This window comes from Thalia democratica, chromosome 2 (assembly GCF_965202585.1).
Source record: "Thalia democratica chromosome 2, ktThaDemo2.hap1.1, whole genome shotgun sequence".
Lineage (NCBI taxonomy): Eukaryota > Metazoa > Chordata > Thaliacea > Salpida > Salpidae > Thalia > Thalia democratica.
The window spans coordinates 101566690-101587044 of record NC_139166.1 but is presented as its reverse complement, the minus strand read 5'-3'; the positions used below and the strand labels follow the sequence as shown (position 1 = coordinate 101587044).

General features: G+C 24.9%; 1 protein-coding gene and 1 non-coding gene across 2 annotated transcripts in view; both read right to left on the bottom strand.

Annotated features, from left to right (window-relative positions):
* The window catches only part of LOC145829151 (protein furry homolog-like), a 60823-nt gene that overhangs the window by 15972 nt on the left and 24496 nt on the right, over positions 1 to 20355 (bottom strand). The window contains exons 18-30 of the mRNA XM_082936878.1: positions 13343 to 13513; positions 12578 to 12749; positions 11256 to 11404; positions 10134 to 10200; positions 9267 to 9392; positions 8965 to 9040; positions 7609 to 7756; positions 6520 to 6637; positions 6003 to 6110; positions 4781 to 4950; positions 3902 to 4137; positions 3412 to 3572; positions 2639 to 2772 (exon numbers count right to left, since the gene is read on the bottom strand). Of these exons, the coding sequence (XP_082793004.1) occupies positions 2639 to 2772; positions 3412 to 3572; positions 3902 to 4137; positions 4781 to 4950; positions 6003 to 6110; positions 6520 to 6637; positions 7609 to 7756; positions 8965 to 9040; positions 9267 to 9392; positions 10134 to 10200; positions 11256 to 11404; positions 12578 to 12749; positions 13343 to 13513 (1836 nt within the window). The remainder of the gene's footprint in view (positions 1 to 2638; positions 2773 to 3411; positions 3573 to 3901; positions 4138 to 4780; positions 4951 to 6002; positions 6111 to 6519; positions 6638 to 7608; positions 7757 to 8964; positions 9041 to 9266; positions 9393 to 10133; positions 10201 to 11255; positions 11405 to 12577; positions 12750 to 13342; positions 13514 to 20355) is intronic.
* Trnal-aag (transfer RNA leucine (anticodon AAG)) lies at positions 5499 to 5580 on the bottom strand. Its single transcript has one exon. It is a non-coding gene; the product is annotated as a tRNA-Leu (tRNA).

Below are 20355 nucleotides of genomic sequence, written 5' to 3'. Positions count from 1 at the left end.
ATAGCAGTTTTGAACTCGAAATAAAGAATTTAAAGTCTTTATGAGTATTTAGTAAAACTGCATTACACAGTTTAAAATTGTTTCCACCTGTTAGGCCGTGTCAGTTGGAAATGTAGCTAAGCTTAATACATGTACTTGCAAGCGAGCATTTGTGGGAAATTTTGGCATCTGAATTTTAAATTGTGATTAGCTACTTTCTATACTATATCAGGGTTTCCTAAATAGGCCAACTGGTCCCTTTGGGGGCCATGAGCAGCAAAGGGACCACAGGGGGGTCATAATTTGAAACGTACACTAGATATTCTGAAGATGACGATGAAGAGCAAAATAAAAATATTTTTTGTGTTTTTATTGGTATTTTTTTGAGTAATCTTGTTGGAGAGGGCCATAGCTTTTTTAATTTTATTAATGATGGCCTTTTGAAAAAGAGTTTGGGAAGCCCTGTACTATATTGAAAGACTGTACTTAATGGTTTGAAATTTAATCTCAACTTGAAGTATATCAACATGGGAATTGAAAAACTTATTTAATATTCTTAATGTGTGTTTGCAAGCAAGTATTGGTGGTAATATAAATACAAAATCTTAACTTTTCAAATTTTTTTAAAAGATATTACTCACTTTAACTACGTTTAGCTACATGATTTGTTATCAATGTATTAACAAATTGTATTTAACAGTTGTAAATAATCAGAAAAAATTAGGAGTGACAGATTAAAATTAAATATTTTTTTAAAATATATATATTAGTCACAACTGATAACTTGTGGGAACGCATTTACAACGTCAGCATAATGTTTCGAAGTGGACACAAATATGAGTTATAACATAATCTAGGAGTGTGATTATGAAACAACTGTGAATTATAACTTTATTTATCAGTCTGTTTTGAAACTGAATTCACAGTTCTAAATTATTTTCTAATAAATGCATATTTACACTATTTTTATATCTGACATTAATCTAGGTGTTTGCAATCGAGTATTTGTGGGTAATTCGTATGATGTCTTCCATTTCTTACTTCAATAATGATAAGCTTTCTTGAAGTACAATTACAACATTGAAAGGCTGCATTTAGCAGCTTAAAATTTAAGACCAGGCAACATTTAAATTAATAATTTATTAACACCTGACCATTTTTGTATACAATTTGCAAGCGGGTGTTTGTGGGTGTATAGAGTTTTCAAGTAAAAATTGGTGGTAATATGATTACAAAATCTTAAACTTTCATATTTTTTTCAAAAAACATTGCTTACTTTAACTACGATCAGCTACTTGTTTTGTAATTAATGGATTAATAAACTGTATTTACAGTTGTAATAATTAGAAAGAATCAGGATTGGAAGGCTTAATATAAATATTTTAAATTATATACATTAGTTACAACCGATAACTCGTGGGAATTCATTTATGACGTCAGCATAATGTTTCTAATTGGAAATAACTGTGAATTGTAACTTTATTTATCAGTGTATTTTGAAACTGTATTCACAGTTCTGAATTATCTTTAAAATATTTAGCCTTATTTACCTTATTATATCAGATATTAATTTAGGTGTTTGCACACGAGTATTTGTGGGTTATTCGTATGATGTCAGCATACTTCTTACTTCAATTATGATAAGCTACTCACATTAGAATATTATGATTTGAAAGGCTACATTCAGCAGCTTAAAATTCAAGGCTAAAAGACATTTATGACAAAAAATTGATACTCAACTATTTTTGTATATAATTTACAAGCGAATGTTTGTGGGTGTATAGAGGTTTTAATTAAAAATTGAAAATATAAAAAAATGCACATTTAAAAATGGAAATTTAATTTTGACGTCTAAAACATAAATCTATTACTAATCAAATACTAGAACGAATGATAACCTTCTAGTCTTGATAACATCGTCAATAACGTGAACTCTATTATTGATATATAAGTTATTCTCAATTAGTTTCAAAATTGAGAAGTTTTCAAGCATTTAATTTTACATAAACTGAAATTCTAAAATTTTTAAGGAGAAAAAAAACAAATATTTTGCAATTTTTTTTCAAAAGACTGATTTAGCCTGATGCGCACGAACCCTGGATATTGGTTAATTAAACTATGATGAGCTACTTGATTTGTTATTGATGCATTGAAAAACTGCAATTTACAGTTGTAAATAACGAGGATGCATCAAACTTAAGTAATTATTTATTGCTTGAATTAAACATATTAGCCACAACCAATAACTTGTGGGAATTCATTTATGACGTCAGTTTGATGTTTTGAAGTGGAAACAACTGTGAAATATAACGTCACTTATCAGTGTGTTTTGAAACTATATTCATAGTTCTAAATTACCTTTTAAAAAAACTAGATCTTATGCAGCCGCATATTTCTTACTTGATAAGCTTACTTGAAATACAATTATAACTTTGAAAGGCTGCATTTAGCAGCTTTAAATTTAACACCAACTGGCATATCTTTCATAAAAGATTGATACTCAACTATTTTTGAATATAATTTGCAAGCGAGTGTTTGTGGGAGTATAAAGATTTTAAGCAAAAGTTGAAAATTTAACAAAGTGCACATTAAAAAATGGAAATTCAATATTAACTTCTAAGAAATACTATTACTAATCAACTATTAGAACCATGATAACCTTCTAGTCTTGATAACATCGTCGATAATGTGAACTCGATTATCCGAATTCAGTATTATTTCGATTATGCGAACAGACATCAAGTATTCGTACTCGAATTCCGTGGAGGCCATTATCTGGCATATCCAGAAAATCTGAATATAATATTATTGTTATCTGAAGTATAATAAAAAAACACAGAATATCTTTGGGAATGATGAAAATACTCAAAATATTTTTTGAAATAAACAACTCTTAACTGTGATAAAACTTTTATAGTCTTTTAACCTCTTATAAACTGTTAAGTTTTAACTTAAACAATTATACTAAATAACAATAATCTAAATTGTGATAGAACTTGAATATTTTGTTTAGATTTTGTAAAGAATAGTTCAAGAAAAAACAAAGAGTAATGTAAATTTCAAATAATACTCAAATTTTTTATTAAAACTTTCTTTTTTCATAAATATAAAATAAATATCAAACAATAATCTAACTTGCGATAGAGCTTGTATACTTTGCTTAAGTTTTATAAAGAATAACTCAAGAAAAATAAACAGTAGTGTAAACTTCAAACAATACTTAAATGTCTTATTTCAACTTTCTCTTAACATTTATAAATAAACATCAAATAATTATCTAACTTGCGAAAGAACTTGTATATTTTGTGTAGATTTTGTAAAGAATAGTTCAAGAAAAAACAAACAGTAATGTAAATTTCAAATAATACTTAAATGTTTTATTTCAACTTCCTTTTTTAATAATTGCAAATAAATATCAAACAATTATCTAACTTGTGATAGAACTTGTATATTTTCTTCCACCCTCTTATCATTCACTTTCTCCACACTGGGAGGCGCTAGAGTGTTTCTACCACTTGGTGGCGCCACGCTCTGTGATGACGTGGCAAGTTTGCGACTTGATGACGTCAGTGACTTGTCCCCACTTCCGAATGCTGTTGGAGGTTGGAATTGATTAAAATAACAGCAATGTTCACTGTTTTTCTATTTTTTTTACAAAGTTGGAAACTTACTGGGGTGCAGTTATAATAATAACGTCTTTTGATTTATATCAAGTAAACCTGTGATTGCTTTAAGTTTTAGTTCAGCTAAAAAATGTAGTTAATATTTTTTATAAGAGTACTTAAATGACTTGTAGTTTTCAAAAAGCTATTTTATTACTGATAACACATAAACTAATCGTTTCGATTTTTTTAAGGTTTTAGGTTTTTATAAGTTAATATATAACCAAAGAAAAAAATACTTAAATACTTTTTCTACTCACCATTCTGCAATGCTTTCTCCAACTCTTCCGAGTGAATTCCGTCGACGACAGACTTTGTGACGATCACTGAACCGGAACGACACCTATTGTGACGTCTCATCGATGACGTGTTGCTTCCCGACGGCTTCGATGACGTACTCGGTTGCTTGGCAACTTTTGATGACGTGTTAGGTTGCTTGGCAACGAGCGATGGTGACGGCATCAGTAATGAAGTTTCTCTGCTCCGCTGTTTCCTACTGTAAAGATAAACTTGGTTAATAAGTTTTTGATGAATTTAAAAAGACTATTAAAAATTTTCAAATAACTTCAACCACTTTTAAAATTGGAGATGTTTAAGTGCAAAAACTTCTCAGTTTTGGACTAGCGTCGTACGGATTAGGTCACAAAGTGAACCTTTTGATTAATGTACTACAGAACAAATGGAACAAAATTTTAAGTTACAAATATAACATCTAGGATAGGTGTTTAATGATTAATCATTTAGGAACATTTATTATTTATAGCTAAGAGTTGAGTTTATGGTTAAGCTTGAGCGTAAAAAGCAAGAGTTTAGTAGTAAAGGCTAAAAGTTAAAGGTACGTAGTTAGTAATAAGAATGAATGGAAACTGTTTGATTATTTAAAAAACTAATGGTATCGATCTAAATCTAATGGGTAATACTTCTATGCTTTAGTCACATAAATATAAAAAACCTAACATTTTTTAGCTTTGTTATGCTTAAAAGTTGAAAACATCTACTGTGTTGAATAAAATGGTTAATAATTCAACTTAATCACTTTAAAAAAAACTAAACCCAGTTTATTAAATTTTTTTAAAACTCTTTATTAACCAATGTTAAAATTATTAATAAATAGTTTGAAAAAATTCTGATAAACAAACCTTGCGATAATTTCATTATTTTGTTCATTTAGTTGTTTGGTAGCTTTTTCCAAAGTGATAAATATTTCAATGATAGTTGGTGATTGCTTATTGCTAATATTATTTATTAGCGACCTTATTATTTGACACAAGTGGTTTGTAGTCATTCTCCTATCTAATGCTCTGTATATCTGTTAGAAAAATAAACTTGATCAGTTCAATTAACTTAATCAGATCATTAAAACTAACATAGTTATAAAAAAGTTATTTGAATGTTTATTTAAGTAAATAGTCTACAAACAAAAACTAAAGCTTTTTTAAATTTAAGTAACTCATCAAAAAAATTTGCAGTAGAATTAAGCCGAACATTATTTGCAGCTTTAATTTAATTTATATTAAAAAACTAAATAAAATCCACCATTTACATTCAGAGATAAGTATTTAATTAAAGCTTCACTGAAAGCAATTAAGTGTACATTAAAAACTTGTTTCAAAACACAGACAGCTGTGTAAGCTTAAACTTTAAACAAATTTATTTATATATTATTAAATAAATTCTTATTTTAAAAACACTTTTAACTTGTACATATACTTTCATTTTAAGAATTATTTTAAATAACTATTATTATAATGCTGAAATGTTATATTTCGAGGAAAATAGAACTATTTATCAAAAGTTGCCACGATTGTAAAACTTTAAATTTAAGATTTCAAGTAAAGTTCTGAATATCAAAAAAGGTGGCAGCAATGGGATTCGAACCCACGCCTCCGAAGAGACTGGAGCCTTAATCCAGCGCCTTAGACCGCTCGGCCATGCTACCACACGGCAGTATTTTGAAACAAGGGAATATAAATGCTTTTGTAGCGTCACAATCACTCATGAAGCTTGTAATGCGGTTTAGTAGAGAAAAGTTGTTTGTGTGTAAACATTATTATCTTGTTTGTTATTTGACGGTTTATTTTTATAACGCCGGTATAATTAAGTACATGTGTTTATGGTTTACATAGTGTAGCAAATTTATGTAAACTTAAGTTTTACTATAATTTAAATCTTAGTAATATTAATATAAACAAAGCTTGAAAAATCTTACCACAATAACTTTTTAAGTACTTAAAACAACATAAAGCTTTAAAATAAAATCATGCAATTAACTTTTGCTTTTTAAAAATACATTATGATTAATTAACAAAACACACAAACGAAAATTATATATGTTTACTACAAACACTGTTATTAACTAACTTGGAAAGCCCTGTTAACATAGTGTTTATTTATATTAGCACCTTGTTGAATTGATGTGAAATTTATTATTTTATTTGCAAGTTTGTCCAATAAATTCATTTCTGGTAACTGTGTTGAAAAAATAGGAAACTACAAATATTGGTTTTAACTGTACCTATTTACCTATTTAAAGCTTATGAAGTTTTAGAATAGGTCACTTAAAATCTCAATTAAATAAAATAGCTTTTGTTTTTCTATAAACTTTAAATAAAAAAACTAAATTAGTTATTTTTATTACAATTCCAATAATTCATTTCTGGTAACTATAATGAAAATTGTAGGGTTTTTTTCATCACTTTATATGTATATATTATTTTATTCTTTTAGCTTTAGGCAAAGTATAATACTTATTTAAATTGAATTTTTTTTAAACAAAACGTGTTATTTAAAAAGAATATTTTTAGATATGTGTTTTTACCATAAATAAATTACACAGCTTTTAATTTGTAAATTTTATAGCTATAACAAACAAACTCACCAAATCTTGTAATACTTGTTTTAGTTTCTGAACAAACTTATTAATTTCAATTGAACTTTTAATGTTTATTTGATTTACTGATTCGATATCTTCATTTTCCCAAACTGTACTTGCTTTGCTGTTTAAAAAAAATAAAGTTAATTAATTAAACTGTATGTTTTATATATAACTAATATTAATGTATTACAGAGTCAACAAGTTGTCAAAAAATATATTAAATCATTTTAACAAAACTGGTTCAAAAGTTTGTTATATTAATTGTTTAGTTACTATACATTAAACCTTTAAAAAGAGTTATACAGTTTAAACACTTTATAAAATTAAAATAAAACAAATGATAGGCATAAACAACTTTCGGAAATTTATATTATTCATTAAGAATTTATAACTATAAAAATATTAAAACAAGATAAAATATTTATGGTTTATTTTATTGTGAGATTAAAACTATAATTCTAATGTTATAAACGTTGTTATAGATTGAGAAACGTTTTTTTTATTAAAAGTAACTTCCTGTTGTATACTTAACTCAGTTTCGCAGCATAAAGCAATGAAAAAAATATAAAAAACTATCTATAATACCTATTTTAAATAAATAAAAATAAGAACTTTAAACAAATCTGTTTTATACTAACTTATTCTAAATAGTTTTATTCACTCAGTTAAAAAGTATAAGCAAAAAAAAAAAAAAAAAAAACTATCTATAATATGTACTTTAAATAAATAGTAGTTAAAAAAATTCTATTTTATAATAACTACTGGGTATTGGAATTTTAACTTATTTTAAATAGTTTAATTCACTCTAGTTAAAATATATAAAAACTAAAAAAAAGTACTTTAAAACTGTTTATGTATAACTCATATCAACTTTACATAAGTAATATGTAATAAATAAAAACATAGTTGAACTCAAGTTCAACATTACAAAACAAAATTGGAAATATGCCCTACTTGTATTTAAGTAACTTTTATGAAAGCACTAGCATAAATTAAGTTTAATTAAAAAAACTATTCATTACAACCTATTTTCAAACGAATTAATAAAGAAATTTTTGTGATTTTAATTAATAATCAATTATTTATAATAACCTGTTTTCAAACAATCTAACAAAAAAGTTTTTGTGACTTTTATTGGATTTTTCCTCAATAAATTCCTGATTATCGTACTTTCTCTGAAATTCAGAATTATTATTTGAACTTTCATCACTGGAAGTACTACCCCTTTGTTTTGTTGATTCTGTAAAATATTAAATTTATTTTATTATATTTGATAGCTTTGTTGACACTATAGCGCAATTATACATTAAAATGATTTCCATAGTGAATTGTGTTTTCTTTTAGGAACTTTAGCATTAGAAATACTTGCTTGTTTAAAGAGATCGTATTTGACATAAGATCTCTTCACTTGGAAGTATAAAAAGTAATTTAAGATTTTTACTAATTCAAAACAATTGAAAAAATTTGTTTAATTATGCATAAAGTACTAAAGTTTAGGTGAAATTATTAAAAAGAATGCTGTAAAATTGTAGTGAAGTATAATAGTTTTTCAATTGCAAGTTTCAAAACATACTGTGAAAAGATTAGTTTTTGATTTTATATTAAAACAGGTTATAGCAAATAATACGTGTTAACATAAGTAAAATGTGTAATGTTGAAAGAATTTTAGAAAGTAAGGAAAAATATTAAAGTAAAAAAATTTTAACCTTAAAAGTCAATAAAACCAGCTATCAAATAATACGGACAAAATAATAATTACTTAAGAGAAAAGATACAATCACTAAAATTTAAACTTTGGCAAAAATGTCTGTTTAAAATTCATGCTGTTTTAAACAAGATATTGAAACAAACTATCTTTAAAACGTAATCAATAAATCAATTATTTTAAAACATAAAGCACAACTTAAATCATTTAAACATAAATACTTGTCCTTTTATTGATTTTGAGAACATAAATACTCATGTTAAATATTTTTCCATTGCTTTTAAACGAAAAATTTAAACTGTATACAGCTTTAAACTATTTAAACTGTTTTAAAGTATGTAATTAAACGAAGTTTAGTTTCAAACTTGTTTTTGTTGAAGTACAGCTAGAACTGCAGATATTAAAAGACACATTTGCTAATTGCAAAGTTAATAAATTTTACATTAAAAAATTATAAAAACAAGCTACTTTCAATTTAAATAACTTCTTGTTTGAATTGTAAAAAGAAAATAGCTTACTAAGGTTTTTAAGAAAAAAAGTTAATATATATTTTCGTAATAGTAAACCATATGTTATTTATGAATGTTTATACATATGAAAATTAAAAAAACATTAAAACAACATTTATAAACTGTAAAGGTTACACCTTTAAAATAAAACATAAAATCATCAACACTTTTTATTTCATTCAAAATAGCTGACTACTATACCATAAAACTATTTCACTTTATAAAAAAAGAAACCTGTAAGTGAAGTAGATTTGAAAAAAGTAGAAAACAAATTTGATCTGAAATTTCCCATCACTAAAGTCGGTAGAAGCTGCAAAAATAATTTTGTTTGTTTGAACTTACTTAATTAAAGTAATTTATTTTAAAACCTTTCTGGCATAAGCATATACATTTTTTCTTATAATCTTAAAACAAACGTATTGGCGACTGCAGACTTAGTTAAAATATTACAAGAATAAAAAAAGTAAAAGTTGACAGATAAATTTTCAATAAAATTTTGTATTAAATAAATTAATAAAATGTTCTTAATAAATAACCTGGTGTTGATGTTTGTATGACGTCATAATCACAATTATATTAGCAAGTAGTTTCTTACAATGATCAGCTACTATTGAGTGATCGAATCCTAATAAACTTGAAAATATCAGGATATGCATATTGTCCTGTTAAAATAATAAATAGTATTATACTTAAACATAAAAAGTAAACTAAATTACATAACAAACTAGAACATATCAGTATTTCATATTATCCTAAGACTATTTTAGTTTGGTGACGTAATTAAACTTATAGTTATAATATACAATTTTAGTATAATAACTAGTATAAAAAATAAAAACAAAAGCATAAATAATAAATTTAGCTATCTTCATGCAAAAAAAATAAAGAGTTATTCAGACACTTAAACTTGTTTCACAAACTTAATTTTTTTATATACTTTTAAAGTGATTGGAGACAATGAAGTTCATTAAAAAATCTTGCGACAACTTTTTAAGCTGTCTACACTTTTAAAAAAATACAATAAACTAAATCAAAAAATATTTTTAGTTGATTTATTAACTTATTTTTTAAATGTTAACAACCTATATTTGTATACCCAAAATATAGTTCAAAGTTTGTAAATAATTAAGAAAGGTGTAACTTTTTCATTTATAATTCATATATAGATTAGATAAAAACTAACTTATTATTTTATATTTAATGGATAAAAAAGAAGAAAAACTTATGTAAATTTTAAAATAGCTTTGAATTAAATTTATTTAAACAATGTAAATAAAATACAATCTGTTTGTAATTGCAAATTTATAATTATTTTATTACAGTAAAAATTATAGTAGAATGCTTTGAAAACTTTATAAAAAAGTTCTAATTATGTATTTACGTTTATTTAAAAGAAAACAAACTTTTAGTTGAATATTTGTTCCGTGCTCTGTTATAAGACAAGACAATAAAACGCAAGCGATGTTACATCTGTAAAGAAAAGAAGAGGTAATATAAAAAAAGTAATTAACAATTCAAATATTTTGCATAAAACCTAATACTTTTATATTTTGTTGGAGAAGTGTTTTTAACGAAAAATATAGTAGTTTTAGGTAATTAATATTTTCTAATTGTTTCAGATACAGAAAACTGTATGCAAATATATTAGCTGAAATTTAAAACATAAGGACCATATTTTAGAAATTTTTAATAATAGATGTAAAAGAAATGTATTAATAACAAACAACTTCCATAATAACTTGGTATTGTTAAAGCCATAGGGGGGATAAGCCATGTTTTTTATTAGTTTATCTTATTTTATAGAAGTTTTTCTAAGCTTCAAGATGCTTTTAATCGTTTAAAAATATTTCAATTATCTTTTGAGATATGACCAGTCAAAGTCGGGCCGCATAATAGGTTCCCTATGGGAAGGGAAAACTAAAACAGCGAAAAAAGACTATTTTATTTAAAACCTATCTCCTCCTACATTTTTCAAGCAATCTTTTTCAAACTTTCACAGTCTAATGTTTATACAATAAAAAAAACGTTACTTTGGAAATAAAAATTTTTGTGCAAAAATATATATTTTTTTAAATTGTTTAAATTCATAAGTAGTGTTTTTTTTTTTCTTTTAATATAAGAAAGATTTCCTGAAAATTTGAAGAAGAATGCTTGAAAAATTAAGGAGGATATAGATTTTTAGTGAGTTTTAAAGTTTCCGAGAAAATTGATCCCGATAAATTTGCGGTCCATACATTTGTATTGGAAACTTTTTACAAAAAATAAAATATCTCAAAAGTTAAATGATATTTTTGAATTATATAAAAACTGGCTATAAAGCTTTCATATAAAATCTAAAGTTAATTTTTGTAAAAAAAAGTGTTGAACCCCCCTCACCCTATGGCCTTAAGTCTTTAATTACTTACAAAGAGTCTAGTCAATACACTTATATTACAGAGTTTATAATACAGAAATACTTTACAAACAATTCTTTTTAGTCATAGCTAAATTAAATAATATACAACAAAATTTGCAAACAATGTTACCTGTACAAAACAGCATTGTTTTTGTCTTTTGTTTCATTATTCTTGATATTTTTGAAACATTCAATCAAGTTCATGAAAAATAAATTTGCTTTTTCAATTTGAGCTTCGGAGTTTGAAACTGTTTCTTGTATAATGTCTCCGCTTTCCATCTATGTACAAAAAGTAAATTGTTTATCTAAATAATATATTTATTTAGTTTTTACAAAAGCAGTATTGTAAAGTAGCCTTTCTTCTATACTTCAAAATAAATTAAAGCAAAGATCACCCAAAAAAATATTAATGACATTTTTATAAAATTTTGACTAGCTTCATTTTTATAAATGCAAAAAAGAATAAAATAAATCAAACTGATAAATTTTAAACTGTAAAAATTATTTCAATAAGTTTGAAACATGTTTTACTAATTTACTTGAAATTTGCTAATAATTCTTTAAAACATAAAAATTATGTAAACTAGTATTTTTGCTAGAATGATGTATTCAAAAAAAAAAAAACAATAAATCATATTTTTAATAAGAGACGGAAAGCAAAAACTACTTGGATTGCACAAAAAGCTTTAAATTAAATATTTATAAAATTCCTTTCAAGTTTTTCAGGAGCTACGCACATTGTATATAAATATTTAAATTTCCAATAACAGCAATTATATTTCATACTTAAACTTGAGATTTGAAACATTAAAAAAGGAAATATTAGACAAATGAATGTTAATATTTAAGGTTTTCATAAATGCTATTTGTTTAACCTTTTTCAGGTAAATTTAGCTTATAATAACAAATAAAAGTGTATGCATACCTAAAGTTGAGAGTTAGAGTATAAAGTCTAAATAGAATATTAATTGTTTAACTTTTTTAACAGTTTAAATATTTTAGCGTTTATTATACAATGTTTAACTTTAGAATTTTATAATAAAATCTAGAAAATTCTTACCAGCACTAAATAACACTAATATTAGTGTTTTATTTTCAGTAGTATAAGTTTATTATCATTCATTGTCTTACTATATAAATTAACGTCTATTACAAAGTAATGTTATAAAGTCTATATAAATTATAAATTTTTAGCAATTTTAATTTTTTAGCAGTTATTATATAGTTTCTAACTTAAGATTTTCACAAAATACTTAATATAACATTTATATTTACAATAATAATAAAGTTTGATAATATGAAATAATATTAATGGTTTATTTCCAGTCGTATAACTTTTATATCATTCAATTATGTCCTGAAAATTCTCACCAGCACAAGTTTTAAAATAATTATAATTTTAATTGTAGTTACAAAAATAATAAATTTTGATACATCTAGAAAAATTCTCACCAGCACTAGTTGGTCTTCTTTATCGTCATGCAAGTGTGACGTAACAACAGATTTATTTGACTTTTGTGACGTCACACTCACCGGCGACATATTTCTCGATGACATTCTCCCGACAGGTGACATATTTCTTGATGACATTCTCCCAACAGGTGACATTGCTCGCGAGTGTGGACTGTGATGTGTAAAATTGTCATCTTATGTTCAAAGTACAATAGTATGTTATAAAAAGCCTTAGACTTACAAATCTGATTATACATTTTAAATGGTAGCTAAAATGGATTGTTTACCACAAAAAGAAAAAATTTCTTCACAGTCATTTATATTTGCTTACCCCTAGCTTTTATAACATAGTAAAGTTGCAAATATAACTTATTTAAAAATAAAAGAAAGTAGATTTTTATATTGGTTTTAGACCTGAACAACAATAAAAATTTTAAATTTAGTACCTAAAATATGTGCACAAAATAATTAAAAAAATTATTAAACGAGGTACTATAAAAACTCACAATAGTAGTGAAAGTTTCGAGTATTTCGATATATAAATATTATTAAATAATATAAATACTATAATATTAAAATAATTACAAAAACCTGCTTTTAGAAATGGTAGTAACTGCAATTGGTAGTGACAATATAGATATTGATTTCACATGTTTATTTGGTACGTAATCAAAAAATTCAACATAATATACTAATAATAATTAATAACATGATTTTACATGTTTGTTCAGTACAAAATATAAAAAATAAATAAATTATAACAACCTGCTATTAGAAATGCTAGTAACTGCTGTTGGTAGAGACAGTATTGATATTGATTTGACATGTTTGTTTGGTACGTAATGTTCCTCATTATAATTGTGCAGTGTTTGCAAGGACTTGTGGTGAGCCGGTGTTGTTTTGTCACCTTTCTTCGATATCACGTTACTTCTGGACCTGAAATTTTTTTATTTATTTTATTTTTCAACTAAAGTTAGCACTTTGATTTTAAAATCAAAATATTATAGTTCTGAACCGCAAATAAGCTTGCAGTTTAAAAACTTAGTTTATAGGTAACTTTTCTACAAATTATTAGATCATACTACAAAATATTGTAAATTTAACAACTTAATTAACTTTAATAAACAGTAATAGAGCTAAACTAATGGTCTTCACTTAATGAGGTTAATTAGTGATAAATAAAGTTAGATAAGTAGTTAAAGGTAAAATATTCATATAAATGAAATAATGTGTCTGAATAACATGAACAAAACTGTTAGAAATTTGTTAGACACTGCTTCATAAATTAGCAAAAAAAAAAAAGTTAAAATTAAAAAGTTATAAATTTTAGCTTAGTTTTTTCAAGTAAAGTTAAAAAGTTCAAACTCTTACAGAAAATCCGTTGCAGGCTCAAACTAGCTTTTGTTAAACAACTTAAATATTTTTTTAGCAAGACTTAAAAAAGACAGCCTGCTTGTAAGTATGAACAAGTTTTATTAATTTAGTTTTAAAAATTTATTTATATGATGACAAAATTTTATATATATATGATACATTTTTTGTTTCAACTCGAAATTTTACAAATAAACACGTAAATAAAAATTGTTTTTTACTTTAGTCCAGGTCTTTTTAATGATTTCTGTTCAAAATTACAGTTTTTTAGTATGTCAAGCTTAGTTTGCCACCCTGTAAATACTTGACAGTTTCATTAATTTAGTACTATCAAGCATTAGTCCAATGCTGGGTGGAAAACTTTTCCAGTCAGCGAGCCGGATTTACCAGAAAAATACAGAAAACAATGTAAAGTATACTGAATAAAAAGATTTTGAAGAATGTCTTGTCTGCACATTATACGAGCACATGGTTTTATTACACATTAGAATACAGGTTATTTTTATTATAAAATATATCATTTCAAGTGTTTGGAACCACATATTTTGTGGTGCAAAAGAAGATCACTGACTGTACCATGCCAAACATGTTAATTCAACATTACACTGAATATATTCGTAAAATATTTGTGAAAAAAGTTCGAATTAAGTTGCTACGTCACTAAAAAGTTAACAAGTAAAACTATTTTTAAAAGACAAATATAACTTTTTAACGGTTTTAACAGTTTGGAAATAATAGATCAAACATAATATAATAATATAGAAACGGTGTATGAAAAATGTTTTAGAGACTTTAGCGTTATCCAATTTTTTTAAACTTTATTTAATTATGTTGATAATAATTTAGACAAAACAAATTACATCCTGAATAGTAAATTTAAAAAAAAAAACAGTTCTCGCGGGTCGGAAAACTTTGAACTTTACTTAATTTTTTAATTGTGAAGAGGTTTAAAAAAGACAAAAACTGTTCAATTTATGAAGTTTCTAAGATAAATTACACGGATCCGGCTTGCAAGTGGCTTCCAATGTGAGAGTAAATACTAATTACTTGTTAAATGACATTATAAACTATAAACAACTTTACAGTGGTGCAATAATAAGTTGAAGCTGAAGCCTATACTCTGTCAATGAATAATTGTTTGATTAAGAATATTTGTAAGACTTTTTAGCACAAAAAGTTTAAACTACGTTACTACGTCACTGGTAAGCTTACAGGTAAAAATGTTTAAAAAAATGTTGCTATAAGTGAATTATTCAATAACTTGTGGTAAAACCTAAGACGAACATATTTATTTAAAACTTACCATAAAAGTTGAACAATAAAAAGCGGTTTATATGGCAAATGCGTAGAATCAAGACCAGTTCAAACTTACGATAAAAACTGGTGTCTAATTTTGTTACCGTTTTTAATATTTGAAATAAAATGACAAAGATACATTCATTTTAAAGAAATGCTGTTCGAATATCAACGTTACACATGTTTTCAAAATAACCTCTTTTTCAATTTAGTCTGTATAAAATAATACAGGTCATTTCAAAATTCTGCAACGAAAATTGAACAGTGTCTTAAAAAAATGATAAAAGTCCTTGGAGTCTGCTAGTTGTTAGAAATAAAAACTTGAAAAAACTAAAATTTTGAGGATCATTTATAATCACTAATGTGTATTTATTATAGCTCATGCGAAAAACTTTTAATAAAAAGTTTTGATTTTAGCAGTCTTAAAATGTCGTAAATCGTAGGTTACCCAGCCGTAATAAAGAAAACTATTGACTTCATATTATATTTAGTTTTATCACGGTGTAAACCACATTATTTGTGGTGCTAAATTGATATCTCATAAATTATTTTATAAAAATTTATATTGAGATAGTTTATTGTAAATATTCATCGAACTTAAATAATTTTATTTGTTGTAAAAAAGTTTTTAAGGCGAAATTATAATGATAGTTATTAACACTACTGTGTACTAAACAACAAATCTAAGTTTTCTTTTAGTTTTTTCTTAACGGTTCTAAATATTCATACTTCTTCTGTTTATCACCAATATAAAACTCAATGGAGTTAGGCAAATTTTCTATAGTTTTTGTTTTTAAATGTCTGCGAGTTTTCTAAATGTATATACCAACGGAATATACTAAATATCTATTTTCGTAAAAAAAGTTCTGATTATGTTATTACGTCACTACTAAGTTCACATGTTAAATTATTCAACAACAGAAAACTCATATATTTAAGAAAAGATAAATCACAGAATAAGAAGAAAGTTAAAAAGCTGTTAAAAAAACTGTTCGCGCGCCGCGAAACATTGACTATATTATCAAATATACATAAAGTTTTTATAATAAAGCGTAAACCACTTATATAGTGGTGCTAAATATATCACATTAACAAAACTAATAAAGAGTACTTGAACCAATTTATTGAAAATATTTGAATGAAAAAATTGTTGAAAAAAGTTCTAATTTTGTTATTGCGTCACTACTACGTTCACATGAAAAATTAATTAAAAAACTTATCTTTAGAAAAATAACAAACTGAACAGCAAATAAAAATCTAATAAAAAGATTCCTCGCAGGCCGTGAAACTTAGAATAACAACTTACAAAATAAAACTTCAAACATTAATAAGCTCTTTTGTGTACTTATAACCAAATTACTAGCATAACAGTTATCTTTACTAAAAAGTAACTTAATTAATACTTCATTATTTAAAGACTTTATTATGCAAACAAAGTAGTTTGGATCTCTTCAATTGTTTTCTAAAAATCAAAACATAAAAACAATAGTTAGCTTTCTATCAGGTAAATTACACGGACTCGTAAGTTGTTAATTGCTTGTCTAATAAAAAGATTAAAATGACCTTTATCAAAATATTTGTAAAACGAAATGTAAACCACTTTTTCGTGGTGCAAACTAAAGGTGCATTAAAAAATTATAATTATTGCTAGACTTTAATGAAAATAAACTTAAAAAGTTTCTAAAAAAAAATTGAAAATGTATTATGACGTCACTAGTAAATTCACAGGTAAAAATATTTCAAAAATATACAACATGTTTTTAAATTTTCAAGTTGCATTGACAAAAATCATTTGCAGTTCAAATTTTTATAGTTTCAGAAAATCGCTCAACAAACTATAAACCAATCTACGAACTAATTGGATGTTTTAAAATATCTTTCAATGAATTTTATTAACTATTAACTATCCTTTTAGATAAAACTATGAGTAAATCTGACTTATGGTCATTGTCAGTTAACAAAATTTTTATGATGACAATTCAAAACTACTGATTTATTGAGTATATGAAGGCTAAAAAATTGAATGTAATATATTTCAAAAACATACCATTTATAAATATTTCTTCATAGTTTAGCGACAACGTAAATATTACAGTCTAAAATTAAATTAATTTATAGACACTTTAAAAACATAAAACATTGGCACACAGCTTTATTTTTGTCAATGACTATATTATATGTATTAATAAAATTCATACTTAACAAATATACAATTCTCTTTCGTGTTCTACTTTAATCTAGGATAAAAGTGCAAACTGAAATAAAAAGATTAAATTAAGTTTAAGTTTTAACTTAACACTTAAGTCCAACAAGGGGTATTTCGAAAAAGATAAAAAAAATATTTTTAGATATAATGAACTCTACAACAAATTTCAATAGCGCAGGAAAGTTTTAAAACTCCAGTTCACAATGTTTTCAATAAATCGCGTTCTACATTATTTGATTAGAGAGTAAAAAATAGGTCAAAAATGTCTTGAAGGCCGCGAAACTTTTTTTTGAAGACACGATAATTTAATTCTAAAATTTTTAACTATAAATTTAAGTGTAAAAATAAGAAAATGTAAGCCACGTTACTGTGGTACAAAATAAATCAGAAACTCTGAACAGAAAATTTTGCACCAACGGATAACTTAGGCAGAATATGTTTGTATCTTTTCTGTTAAGAAAACCTTCAATTATGTTATTACGTCACTAATAAGTTCACAGGTAAAACAGTTTTAAAAAAAAAGTTGTACTTTTTATCAGACAAAAACGATATAAACAAGCTTAATGAATAAAGTTTAATAAGGAAAGTAGGAATCGTTATTTTTAGATGTCAATACTTAGCATTTTAAAAACATCAACACTTTATAAACAACTATTCTACAAATCATTGTATTATGCTATAAGTTATTGTACATTTTAAACAACTTAACCTATTTTCATGAACTAAATTCAAATAAAGTTTTAATGTGCCCAAGTTTTATTAATTTAGCACAAACAAGCATTATTATAATGCAGGTAGGTTTTCTATTTAATGGCGGGTTAGATTTATTAGAAAATTACAGAAAACAATGAAGAGTATATAAAATATCAAAACTTTAGCGAATATAATTGGCCTGCAGTTCAAATGAGTACATGATTTGGTTATTTAGTACATACAAACGTAATAATAACCCAAATTGATTGATATTAATCCACAGTTACTGTGGTGAAAATTGAGGATTCAGTGTCAAATCTATGATGGTAATAATTACACACATAATATATGTCAAGTTTTTGTAAAAAAAGTTTAAAATAAGTTACTACGTCACTAAAAAGTTTACCAGTAAAATTATTTAAAAAAAGTTCGTACGTTTTAGAAGTCAAAAATAACTTTTCAACGGTTTTAACAGTTTAGAAATAATTTTTCTAAACAGTATAGGACTGTTGTGTAAATATTTAAAAGTATTAGCAACACAGATAACTTAAACACTTATTATAAAATTTAAAAGCTTATTTAATGCATATTGTCAGTTTATGAGATATTTTAACAGTAAACTATTACTGCTCAATTTATAAGCACATAAAAGTTAAACATTTATGTGAATTATACATAAAACTAGTACAAAAAAACTGTTTTGAGATTTTATAGACAATGGGTAATAATTCAGCAACAACAAATATTACAAGTCTTATATTAATATTAAATATTAACTAGGAGCACATACAAAAATATGTGGTTTAAAAGAGTTATTATCTTGCCAACTTCTGGTATAGTATAAATATAATTAATAATTTAAGGGTAAACATATTTACAGTACAATGTAAACCAAATATTTTGTGATAAAAATTAAAGTCTTCAATTGCACAAAAATTTCGAAGTAGACATTATTGACAACTTTGGTGAAAAAATCAAAAACTAGGCAATTAAGTTACAAGTCACAGGTAAAAAAAAAAAACTTTTTCAAATGAAAAAAGAAGTTTAAAAAAGACAAAAAATGTTCAATTTTGGTAGTTTTTAAGATAAATTACACGGATTCGGCTTGCAAGTGGCTTCCAATGTAGGATTTATAGCAATTATATTTTAGATGACATAGTATTAACATGTAATCCACTTTACAGTGGTGCAATAATAAGTTGAAGCTGAAGCCTATACTTTGTCAATGAATAATAGTTTGATTAAAAGTATGAGTAAAACTTTTTGGTACAAAATTTCAAAACTTTGTTATTACGTCACTAGTAAGCTTACAGGTAAAAATGTTTTAAAAAATGTTGCGATAAGTGAATAATTCAATAATTTGTGGTAAAAATAAATCAAAAAAGTTCGAAGTAGTCATTATTGACAATTTAGTGAAAAAATCGAAAGCCAAGTAATTATATGACAAGTTAAAACTCAAAAAATTTATCATGTACAGTAACCTCTCGGATCTTTACGCACTCGTGACGTTACGCACTCTCGTTTAGTTACGCATTTTAGAGTTTGGAAAGTTAAAAAAAAGAATTTTATTTATTTATTTGTTATTGCAGAAATTACGTATATTGTTTATTTTTTATTTAAAATATATTTTTTAATGCTAACTCACCTCTCTATATATTTAGACTTTGTAAAATTATGTTTCTTGTCTAATTGTTAAACATTTAATTAAATTTAAGTATATCAGAAATTTTGTTAACAATATGAGATTAAACAAAAATACTTAAAAAAAACCTGACTGTGTTAAATATTGTAAGTAAAACGAAATAATGAGAGTTTAAAACACAAAAAAAAAATACAACAATCTTACCCTATATATGAAAAAACATCTAAAAAATAAATCTAATGAAACTTCCTATCAAAAAGTAGCAGTTAAACTTAATAAATATAGAGCTTACAATTAACACAAATATCAATTTATTGTTATTATTAATATTAAAATTAGTAAAATTTTTCTACATTTATTATTTTATATAAATTAAAATGTTTTTTTTAATATATGTATAGATTTATCTGTTGTATTCATATTTATGAATGAAGTAAACAAATAGTTAATAGTGGGAAAGTGCCCAGTCTGCTTTTAACTTGAAGCAATATTAAAAAAACAGCCATTATAGTGAGTATATTTGGTACCTCTTGTTTCTTTACGATCTCTCATATCTTTACGCACTTTTTC